At 31.7% G+C, this 12,316-nt stretch overlaps 1 protein-coding gene across 2 annotated transcripts in view; it reads left to right on the top strand.

The window, feature by feature from the left end:
* AP3B1 (adaptor related protein complex 3 subunit beta 1) overlaps positions 1-12,316 on the top strand; it is a 186,837-nt gene that overhangs the window by 37,477 nt on the left and 137,044 nt on the right. For both annotated transcript variants that reach the window (XM_087815426.1, XM_016210377.2), the window contains 2 exons: positions 978-1,044; positions 10,537-10,719. In XM_087815426.1, the coding sequence (XP_087671552.1) occupies positions 978-1,044; positions 10,537-10,719 (250 nt within the window). The remainder of the gene's footprint in view (positions 1-977; positions 1,045-10,536; positions 10,720-12,316) is intronic.

Genomic DNA, 12,316 nt, shown 5'->3' with positions numbered 1-12,316 from the left:
TGGGCTCCATTTTATCTCTCCACCTTCAGCTCTTCCTCTCCTGGCCTTGAATTTACAGTCTAGTAGCTCACTACTGCCAGTTAGTCCTCTACATAAAATGTTTTTTATCTCATTACCATCTCTTGTTCCTCCTTTAATCTTTACCTAGAAAATTTCCTCCTTACTCCAGCTCTAAACTCAGTTGTTTAATTAAGATTCCTCTGAGATCTCACTTCCTTAAGAAACCCTCCACAACCCTCCTGCCTCCATTGGTGCCCTTCCTCTTAAAATCCACATAATCCCTTTTACAGGTCTCCGTTATATGGTGGGATTATGTTTGGCACTGTCTTGACTAACCTCTGCTTATTTATTGTTGTACACCCATTGTTTAACTACTCCATGAATGAACAACAATAGAATTCCATGCTAGGAAGAAATTATATTGTGTCAATATTTTAGTGATTAGAGCTGCTGTTAAGATGCATTTCTCAATTCTGTGCCTTTGCTTATATTTCTTGGTTTTAGATGACAGGTTTTATAATGTATGTTTCCATCAGTGGACTAGAATGATACAAAATTCTTATTTAGAAATTCAGTGTATTTGTTTTTGACAATTACGTATCTATATTAGAACATGTTTGCTATCCTGTTATTTTTCCCTTCACTCAAAAAAAGGATTTGTGGTTTATCTATTTGTAATTTTGTTTGTAAGGTTTTTTCAAAGAAATGAACTTGCTCTTTAAATACTTTCTTAATGGTATTGGTATCTGAGTTTAATTAATATAAGCAATTTTAGAGAGAGATAATAGGACACATTTGGGAGGAAAAGCATCCCATTTTACATTAAATTCATCTTGTGTTTGTTTCTATCTTTATATAATTCTCACTTTCCCTTCCCTCTTTAAAGATTTCTCAATATTTTTGAAGTGGTTAGCTTCATTTAAAGTTAGAATTAAAGGAAAAAACTTAATGTATGTGCTTTTCTTTTTATGTTTTAGCCTTGATCCAGAGCAGAAGGAAATGTTAATTGAAGTTATTGAAAAACTTCTGAAGGATAAAAGCATAGTAAGTAATATACTTTCATGTCAAATTTACAATTATATTTTATTTACATAGTATCATTTTACCATTGTATATTTGATATTATTATTGATTTTGAATAGTATAAAAGTAGAGCATTACAGTCCTTGAAGAATAAAATTATCCATGTAAAGAAAAGGATTTCATTTAGAATTTTAGCTTGTTACATGTTTCTTCATTAGAATTGGGAGAAGAGCAACTTGGGAAAAATTCTTTGTTTAGTATGTGGCTAAATTGTTGACTGCTTTTAGTTCCAAAGTTTTTATTTCAAGCAGTGATTTATTATAATTTTTAAAAGCTGAATCACTTGGGAACAAATAATTGTTTTCAAATAAAGTTTTAAAAAGTATTAAAGAGATACTAAAAAATTAGAGGAGTGTATCTTAGGATTATAATTTTTTTTTAATACTAAGCATTTTCATATGTACAAGTCTCTTTTATTGGCTGGTAAGAATGCTCTTACTGGCTAATATGAGTCGTCTTTTAGGAATGTACATCATTCCTCCTCCTTTCTTTTCCACTCCCATTCTTTGTGTGTAGTGATAATGAGATGTAGGAATAGTGATGACGCATGGGTTCTGCGAGCAGACCTCTGGAGGAGCTGGTAAAATGGTTTCTTTGATGGAGGCTTCTGCACCCACCTATGTGGCTCAACTATTGAGGAAAAAGATGCCTGCTCATTTTAGGATATCACCAAGGAGCATGTGTATATCTACACATAGCAGCTATCCAAATATAGTAGCCGCCAGCCCCATATAGCTATTGTTGAATGTCATAGCATATGGTTTATCATGGAGAGTGTTCAGTGTGCACCGAGAAGAATGTGTATTCTGCTGTTGTTGGGTAGAGTGTTCTATCTATGTCTGTTAGATCTAATTAGTTTATAGTGTTGTTCAAGTCTTCCATTTCTTTGATATTCTGCCTGGTGGTTTTATCCATTATTGAAAGTGGAGTATTGAAGTCTACTGCTATTATTGTAGAGCTGTCTATTTCTTCTTTTAATTCTGCCAGTATTTACTTCATATATTTAGGAGTTCTGATGTTTGGTGCATGTATGTTCATAATTGTTTTATCTTCCTTTTGTCATTATAAAATGTCCACTTATCTCTAGTAATACTTTTTATTTTAAAGTCTATTTTGTTCATTACAAGTACAGCTGCTCCAGCTTTTTTATGGTAGCTGTTTACATGATATATCTTTTTTCTTGCTTTTATTGTCAACCTGTTGGTTGTTGTTTTTTTAATCCTCACCCGAGGGTATTTTTTCCATTGCTTTTCAGAGAGAGTGGAAAGGAGAGAGGGAATGAGAGAGAGAGAGAAACATCAATGTGAGAGAGACACATTGGTTGCCTCCTTCACATGCCCCGACCTGAGCCAGGGATTGAGCCTGCATCCAAAGTACATGCCCTTGGCCGGAATCAAAGCTGGGACCCTTCAGTCTGCTGGCGGATGCTCTAACCACTGAGCAAAACCAGCCAGGGCACTGTTGGTATTTTTTTAATCTAATGTGTGTCTCCTGTAGACAGCATATAGTTGGATTTTGTTTTTTAATCCAGTTTTGCAATATGTGCCTTTTGATTAGATTATTTAATCCATTCACATTTAATGTTGTTATTGATATAGTTGAATTTACAGATGCGTGTCTTTTTGGTTCCTCATTCCTCCTTTATTGCTTTATTTTTACATTAAGTGAATATGTTCTGTTGAACATTTTAATTTCTTTAATGAGGTTTTCACTATATATTTTTTAAAATATTGTATTATACATGAGATTATACTTGGAGATTTTATTCCTAAGCCGTCCAGCATATTTCTTTTAATCTGTATAATGTAGCAGAAATCTTCACTGCATTTCTTCTATATGTTTGGTGTAATGTAGGAGGTAAGCAAATATAGTTTTGCTTAATAAATAAAGACAGAGACAAGAAATTTAATTTCCTTTAGTCTTCTGTATGCCATACTTTTTTCTGCTTCTAGGACCCAGATACACAATCAGTATTATTGATACTGTGGTACACTTGACTTTAGTAATAAAAAACATTTAGTTTTTTCTACGTGCAAAGCATTTTCTAAGTACTATGGAGAGTATGGTAAGATCTACAAGAAACAGATCCTTTATTTTAATGTAATTTGCCATGATTTCTGCTACATTATACTCTAAATGAAATTTGTAGCATAGCCTAGGAATGAAGTCTCCATATATAACTTCACAAACAAGATACATCGCAGGTGAAAACTATAGTCTTTGGAATTGGATGTAATTGGATTTATGTCTGACTGACTGCCACTTAGTAGCTATGTATTAAACCATCATAAGTTTCAGTTTCCAAATTTGTAAGGCTTATAATTTCTAGCATATAAAGGTTTTGTTTGTGTTGAATGAGTTATGTGTAGAACCCTCAGCACAGTGCCTGACACCATAAAAGGGGGTTAATAAATATTCCAAAGAAGAAGTAAATACTCAAAAGGGAATAAAAAGATAGTTTCTTTGTAAATTTGAAATGTCTGTTCTTGATTTATGACCATTTATTTCCAAAATAGAGTAGAACAAATATTGAGTACTTGTTCAAAGTAGGTATTTAATATTTGTTAAATGATTGTAGAATTAATTTGTTGTATTTTTGGTGGTAGAAATTTGGTGTTTACTATTTTTAATGTTTTGCTTCTCAAATGCTCAATGTTTAGAGATAGATCTTTTGGGGCCTTTGATGGTCTGTCGTTTATGAGGCACTCTTTATTTATGTTTTTAACAATTAAAAAATACCTATATTTATTTTTCTGTCTATATTAAATAGCAATAGTTTATACTGATACCTCTAATTCCAGTGTAACAACACGGAGTTTCTTCTAGCTTTTCTACCTTTTCAGCTTCTTTCTCCAACATTCAGAAATGTGACTTGGATTATCCACAATACATTTAGTTACTAGCTCCATTTCAGAATGCAGAGGAAGTGTTATTTCAGAATTGCTAAGTTGTACCTCTGTGGGGAGCAGCAAGATGGAGACAACTGAGTTAAGTAGTGGTTTAGAGTTGCATTTTATATTGGTCTTACTACTTTTATGCTATTATAAATTGAAATTGCTTTATTGTTATATCATTGAACTTGTTATATAAGAAAGCTATTGATTTTCTGTGTGGTAATTTTATATCCTGCTTCTCTACTGAATTCTTTTATCATTTGATTTAATTTTGTTCTTCATTCTTCCTGATTAATTCTAGAAAATGAATCATGTCATCTGCAAATAGAAGTAGTTGTGCTTCCTTTTTTCTGATTCTTATGACTAATTTTTCTTGTCTAATTATATTGGTTTATAACTTGAGTACAGTGTTTAATAGTAGTGGAGAAGGTGGGCATCCTTGCCTTGTTTCAGTCTAAAGGAAATACCTGTAATATTTCTGTATTAAGTAACATGCTGACTCCTAGGATTTTTTATTTATCTTTGAAATATGACAGTTTTACATAGTGTCTCAGGGTTACTTGAAGTGGGTCAGAATTTTCCTGGTACCCCATGAACCTTTCCAAAATGTAGATTCAGAATTTATTTTATTTCTGAAAAGTGGTTTTGAAACCAGACAACGAATGGGTCTGGGCTGCCTGTCACTACTTGAGCCAATTAAGCAGAGACAGGATTGAATCATATATAAGCGTTTATTCCAATAATGCTGGCAGTATGGGGAAAACAGCAGGATTTGTCCACATATGATCTGCTCTACCTGCCCCCCCCGTAAGCCAGTTCCTTATATTGGATAGAAGGACAAAGATTGCATGGGAAAGGAGGAATTACAGGCATGGGGAAGTAGGCAAGGTATAATAGTTACAGGCAATGTGGGCTGGGGGTTGCAAAGGGTGGGCACCTGCTAGACTCCATTGTTTCAGGAACAAGGTTGTTATCTTTCCATGATGGTAGGCAGTTCTCTGAAAAGGAGAATGGACCACATTCCAAGGGTAACTCCCATATCCCGGGGTGTATAACTCTCAGCCAGGCTAGAATGTGCTTTCTCTAAGTAGAACAGAACAGTCACAGTTAACAGAGCATGATTAATATTTCTTATCACTATGGCTAGACCCCACTATTCTATTTCTGCCCCTAAGAAGTTTTTAAAAAATACATAGTTTTAAATTTTAATTCTGTTCAGTTGTTACTTTTTCTTCAGGGATTTCAATTTTATGTAAGTTGGATCTTTTTTGCCTGTCTCATATTTCAACCACTGACTCTCTTAACCATTTTACTTCTTTCTTTACCTTGTATCCATTCTCTTGGGATTTTTTTTCTACTTTTCTTTAATGCCCTTTATTAAATTTTCATTCAACTGTTTTTTCCAGGGCACTTTGTGATTTAATTGTCATGTCTGATTTTTTTCTTTTTCTTACCTGGTTTGAATGAACTCCTGTTTTATTTCTTCCTGACGTCTTCTGTTCATTTCTGTTTTCTGTTTTTGAATTTCTGATTCATGTTCTTTTTTTTGAACTCCAAATGCTTCTTTGAGGGTGCTTATATTTAATTCAATTTCGAGTGTTGTGTTACAGTTTTCTTTTGCTTCATCATTGATTATTTTGTGGGTAATTTTCATCAGTTGAATTGTTTTGTTTTTCACTTTCTTTTTTTCGTACTTATAGATTACTTGCATTTTTACATTGTTTCTGGATAGGGTTGGTCATTTGAGGTTGAGGTACTTTGGAAAATGCCTAGTGCAAGTGCATCCTCTGTCAGAATAACAAAGTATTTTTTGTTTGTTTTAATTAGATAGTTTTTGCTGTTGTTGGGGAGGGCATCTATAGGAAAGGATCTATTTCTAATATTATTTTTATTTCTTACTTTTTTTTTTACTTGTAGGAGCATAAATTTTTTCCTCTTTTTTTTTTTCTGTCACTTTACAGTTTCTAAGGTGCTCCTTTTCCTCCACCTCTTTTTAAACCATTTTGTCCTTGAAACTTTCCCTTTCTAAGATAGCCTTATTGAATTACACTCCCTTTCCCCCTAGTGAAGTCCCTTCCTTGAAATCTGCTTTGAATCTACCAGGAATCTTTTGCAGTATTTTCACACTTAGATTTCTCTTTCAAATGCTGTTGATTTTAGTTACCTCTTATGCTCACCGCCAACTCCTGTCTGCGTTGTTCTGGGGAGTTTTATCAGACTGTCATAGGTCTCTGTGGAGTTTTGTGATATAAACATGAACGATAACTCTCTGGGATTGAGGACTGACTTTTCTCCTCATATGTAATTTGAAGTTTGGAGATTCTCTGTATTTTAGTTATGCTTAGGATATAGGTTTACATCTTTAGTTTTTCTGGGTTTGGATTGGAAGATTCATATCTACTGGGGTTCCAATAGAATTTAAATTAATTTTGTTTTGACCATTTTCTGGTATTTTTTTCCTTTGTTTGATTATAATCTTTTATAGAAAGATTACAGATATTATGAGATCTATACAGATATATATGGATCTTTGTTACTACTTTTGTTTATTGCACGTTATACTTTATTGAAGGAAGACAGCTATATTTCTTCTCTCCCCTAAATTAATAATGTCAGCATTGAAATTTAAAGTCAGTCAGAATTCCAAATCATTTTTGTTTAAAAATTGCCCAGTTAAATGAACCAGTTCCAATTTATTCCCACATTTTGAAAAGGAATATATTTGTTTTCAGCAGGAGCTTCTTGGAACCATTATGATGACATTGCTGATAAATATAAATTTGAAAGGTGTTAATATACATAAAAAGTTTTCTTCATTTAACCTCTCTTGATTTTGAAATATACCCCCTGTTGCTTATTTTAGCCTAAGAAATTTTCTTACAATTGAGATCTCAAAGAAAACTTGTTCAGTAATTCTCATTTTAAGGAAAGATGGAATGTAAACATATTAAAATATAATAGATTGTCTTTTCCCTTTTACTAGAGAAAGACCAGTATTTGTCGTATGACTAGTTCCTCCCTAAAAATAAATCAGTTTTGATATAGGAATATAGTTAAGGGTAATATAGCTGGAAGAATATTTTAGGATTACTTAGCTAACTGTTGTCTGAATATATCTGTAAATTTTAAAAGCTGTAATGGAACCTCATAACTATAGTCAATGAAATTAAAATGGAATATTTTATCTATATTCTGCCATCACCAATCGTTTCAAGTTTTCTTTACATAATTTCTTCATTTTATAGTCCTACATTTACCATTTTCATCCTATTTTCTCCATTTAAAATATCCTGAACACTTCACCACAAACCTTTCCTAATTCAATTATAAATTTATTTTTAAAATTTTAGCACTTTTTCTTTTCTTCATTTTTTTCAATGCAGAAATCCGTATTTGTTGAGCAATTTAAGCATAACAGTGGATGACAGTATCTCTTTTATTTAGAACACTTCAAAAGCAGGCTGGTATATTCATTTTCCCTTTTAGGTTAATTTTAAAGAAAGTTTTTTGATTGCATTTCATTTTCTAATAGAGAACAGAGTTACTTAAAACAAATTCGGTCTATGGCTACTGAAAAACGGAATTGTTTATTTTTATTTTTTTATGAGAAAGTTTCCACTCCTTAATTGAGCTACTAAATGATATTTAATGAATATATTGGTAGTTCATAACAAAGCTGTGGGGATAAGACACTATTTCCTAAGTTATTGATTTAATGTTGGTAAAAGCTTCACTGTTGTGGGCAAAAAAACACCTCTGAGTTTGTGCAGATGTTTTGTTGTGATATATCTATTATCCAGCTATTAGAAGATAAATGACTGATCTTTCCCATTTTCCATGCCTCAAGAAAATTGAAATAAGAAGGGGAATATCATTTGGGCTGTATGATTAGGGCAGGTTGGATGGCTATTAATTTAAGAGAAGAAAATCTTGGCAGCATTGGCCAGCTTATACCATATTATCAATCAAACCTTGATGCACTTCTTGTGATGACCCAGCACTCTCAGGTTTTTGCAAAGTTAATTAGAATTCATGACAAAATAGATGCAAGGAAACGTTTTGTACCCTTCATAATTTTATAGAAAATTTATTGTTATTAGTGGAACCATTTGCTTAGTGTGATTTTTTTCATTACCAGCTTGTCAACTAACATAGATAATCTGGAGAAAATATGAACTCCATAGATGGGGTGTCACTTTTGTTGATGGTTCATGTAGTTTACCTTGGAGCACAGCTAATGGCTGAAGTTCATAGCAACAGCACAGAAAAACGAGGCAACCAAGGGAAGATAAATGAACCATGTTTATCGCTTTAATATAAAAAATACATAAATGGAAAGCTGCATTTGAATTTGATGAGCTCATTGCTACTTTGTTGGAGTGATTTATTTTTCTCCTTATATAAAAAGCTACTATTGACACAGTGAGATAGAAATTAACTGTCTTTTTTGGGGAAACTAATATTTTTGGTTTTAAAATCTGAGTAGACCATTTTATTTGAATTCTAGGAGTTTTATAAAATATTGAACATTTAACAGACCAAAATTATCAATTCTTCTGGCAGTGTTTTAGCCTAAAGTAAGTTTTTTAAAACCATACAATGAAACATCTAAAACAGTTTTATTTTGCAAAGGTACTTTTAAAAAAAATTCTTTGTAATTATTTATATGTTTCCTTAAACTTTATTTGTACTTAAGTAATAATTATTTTCTTTCTCTTTTCATGTTCTTTGTTAGTACTTAAGAATTATTTTGTATCTGTAGCTCTTGATTTAATAAATTTAATACCATGTGGTAGCTTATTTTTCTTTAAATTGTTTGGTATCTACTAAACACTTTGAAAATAATCTCTAGGTTTAGGCAAAATAACTAGATTTTACATAATATTTCTTAAATTTAAGTTTTGTTGAGTTACTATTTCAATTTCATGGATTATTTTATTCTTAGTGGTATGTATTATTTATTTTTGTACTTGAACACCTTTTACCGATTGATACATATATGTCTTTATATGTATAGATATAAGTATATCTATAGATATACTGACATAGATATATCTATACATATAAATAAGTACAGATATATTTCACAGTTACTAAGTTATTTTATAGTTTGATGCCATTAACTTAGTTGTTTTAAAATATTTTTAAAATATTACCTCTATCCTTTTGAAATATGATTATCACAGAATATAATTTTTAAAGAGTGATTTATGCAGAAGACATCAAAATGTAAAGTTGAAAACACTAACTTAACTACCTTTCCATATCAGTAGCAAATAGAACATTATATGCATAATACATTTTTATTTAGTTCACACAAATAATCAATTCTTTGCTTTTTCAATTGAGGTGCATACATGCTGAGACCAGCAGGCACCAGTACATGGGCAGGGCTGAAGTCAATAAATGCAGCTTCACGTTTATACTGATTGGTAATTCATAAAATCCCCGCAGGACTGGAAACTTGTTTAGCATAATAGCAAGTCTATATTCTGAGCTGTTTTCTTTCAATTGTACTGTTGGTTGCATATTAATAAACTAAATGCCAGCCAAGTAGAGGGACAAACATTAAAAATATGAATATCATTGTATCTAATATTTTTCAAAAAGTACCATTTCAGTAAGTTACATTTCTATTTAATTGCTTATTTTGTCATTGGGGAAATTTTAGACACTAAAATGAAGATCCCTAGTGTTCAGAAAGAATATGATACTAATTTATTTTTTCAAAACTGTTTTATATTGTTGGCTAACTGCATATATATCAGTGGTACATATATAGAAGTATTTGTATATTATATGTTTTGCTTAGCTTGTATCTTTATACCAAAGAAATCTTGATTTCACCACTTTGCAAAAGCATGAAAATTCCAAAAACAGCATTTGTGGTTCATTAATTGGTCTTAGAGAAAGCTGCCTTTTGTTGGTAATATATTATTTCAACTTATGCACATAAGTGATAAAAATGTACTAAAATTTTAGCCTGTGTTTTCTTTGTAAATAAAGTATATTAGTAAAAACAGGTGAAAATGTGTAAGATATGAAAGTGTTTTCAAAAACAGTTATGAGTTTCTCCACGTACATTTTAAGATAAATTCATTGTGAAATTGTCATTCTCATTGTAAACGACATGATGTGGTCATTGTTATTGTCTTGTTTTTTTGAATATTGTTATGTACTAAATAATGAATCTTTAGATTAGAATTTAGGTTAGCTTTAAAGATGAAAAATATGCATGACGAATATTTTTAATCCATATATGACCAATTTGTAGAGACTTAACCTGATGAGATAAAAAATTACCAGAATTTCTAATACTGATACTTCAGAAAAATATTAGTTTTGTAGACATGTTACAACTCTTAAAATTATTCTTTGAGGGAGTGACACTTTAACATTTGTTATTTAAACATATGTAATCATTTATTAATTAAATGACTGAATACTTTAAACATTGATGGTCGTAACACTGATTGTACCTCTGTAATGACTGACTAGAATCTTTGATGGCCAGAAATCCTTTTTTTTTTTAATGAGTTACTATTTCATTCTTTTCTAGCTGGTCGCTGGCAGTGTTGTGATGGCTTTTGAAGAAGTATGCCCAGACAGAATAGATCTGATTCACAAGAATTACCGCAAGCTGTGTAATTTACTAGTTGATGTGGAAGAGTGGGGACAGGTTGTCATAATCCACATGCTAACTAGATATGCTCGTACACAGTTTGTCAGTCCTTGGAAAGAGGTAAGTGTTGAATAATCTTCCACTTACAAAATATACTAGGAAAAAGGCTGAGCTTTAAAAATGAGTATAAATAATTAAGAGTAGTAAGTTATAGAAGTCTGTATTTAAGATCTCATTTTACTCATGTTCTTTTGGAAAGCAGGAAACCAAAATACATGCAGGTATAATTGGTCATTGTTTTGGCACTGGTTGATATATACTTAATGGCATAGTATACAAAATTTTAGGTTTGTCTACTTAAAAATCAAAGTATGTTTTGGATTATTCATATGTAAAAGTCTTATGTCACATAGGGCGCTTAAATTGATGCATTTTTACTAACCACCTGTGCATTTATTTTATAAAGTTAATTTTATTTTTCATTGAGCAAAGCAAACTTTTGATGGCACTTACTAAGCAACATGTCCATGCTGCAGGTGTCTTGGTCCTTTCATGTAAATGATAACTTTGATAAGAGATTTTGTTGCTAATAGCTAGTTGTTTTATTTCAGCCAGTTACTTTCCAGAATGTTATTCAGACTTTTTTTGTTGTTGTGTAGGTTATAGGTAATTTTGCCTTACCTAGCCACTGTCACTATTTAATAAAACTTTTTATTAAGAGTCAAATTAGTTTTAGTAGCTGTATACAAATGATCCTTTGCTTTGTCATTATGTAGAAATTGGAGTTAAAATATGTACATTCTTTACCGTATCTTCCCAAAATATGTAAGGAACTTTCGAATCTCTGTCTTTGTAGTTTGTCTATTTATTTGTTTATGTTCCTTGAATTTAATCTCATTTTAGATAAAATTTGTGTTTAAAACTATTTGCAAGGTCATCTTTTATTGTAGCATTAAAAGTAAGGGATTGTCAAAGATGTTAAACTTTTAGTATAAGGACATTTTACAAAAATAAGGTTCAAATGGGTTATCATTATTTAGACCATATTTACGCTTACTCTTTCACTTAACCAATCTCAGACTTTCTCTGTGCCTACTTATAATTCTGTTTTGCAGAGAAACTTCTGAGCAGTCTAGCCACTTTTAGTCTTGAAGACTTTTTGACCTAGACTTTTAAGTTGCATCCAACTTTTTAGGACTACGTGTGGTCATTTTAACTTAAAAAGTTGGCAAACTGAACTATAAAGCAACATTTGCCATACCTGGAAGAAACAGAAGTGTCTGGAATTCTTATCTGTTCTAATTTTTCACTTCTCATGCTGTAAAAAGCATACCATGAAGGAAGGAGCTTTTTGAGTGTTACAGAACAAGAGGAGAAAGCAGAACAGTACCCCAGCAGAGCAAGTGCTGAGTTGTTACCACCCTTTTTATCCTTTTACCATCAACGCTTGAGTACAACTCCACCCCCCAGCAGCAGAGTAGAAGGGTGTGCATTTTAGTGCCCCCATCCCCTTTCACATAATGGGCAGAAGTCACTTGCATAAATCCTATATGAACACCACTTTATGATATATAAAGGGCCATTTATCTTGACGTGAAAGAATTTGCAAGTGAGAAAAATGTCACTAAAATAATATATTGACTTATATTATATAAAATAAAAAACTACCTAAAATACCAAATTGACAAAAATTAAGAGGTTTCCTTCTCAATACTAA

Source organism: Miniopterus natalensis, chromosome 3 (assembly GCF_054644295.1).
Source record: "Miniopterus natalensis isolate mMinNat1 chromosome 3, mMinNat1.hap1, whole genome shotgun sequence".
Lineage (NCBI taxonomy): Eukaryota > Metazoa > Chordata > Mammalia > Chiroptera > Miniopteridae > Miniopterus > Miniopterus natalensis.
This window is presented reverse-complemented; position numbering and strand designations above follow the sequence as displayed.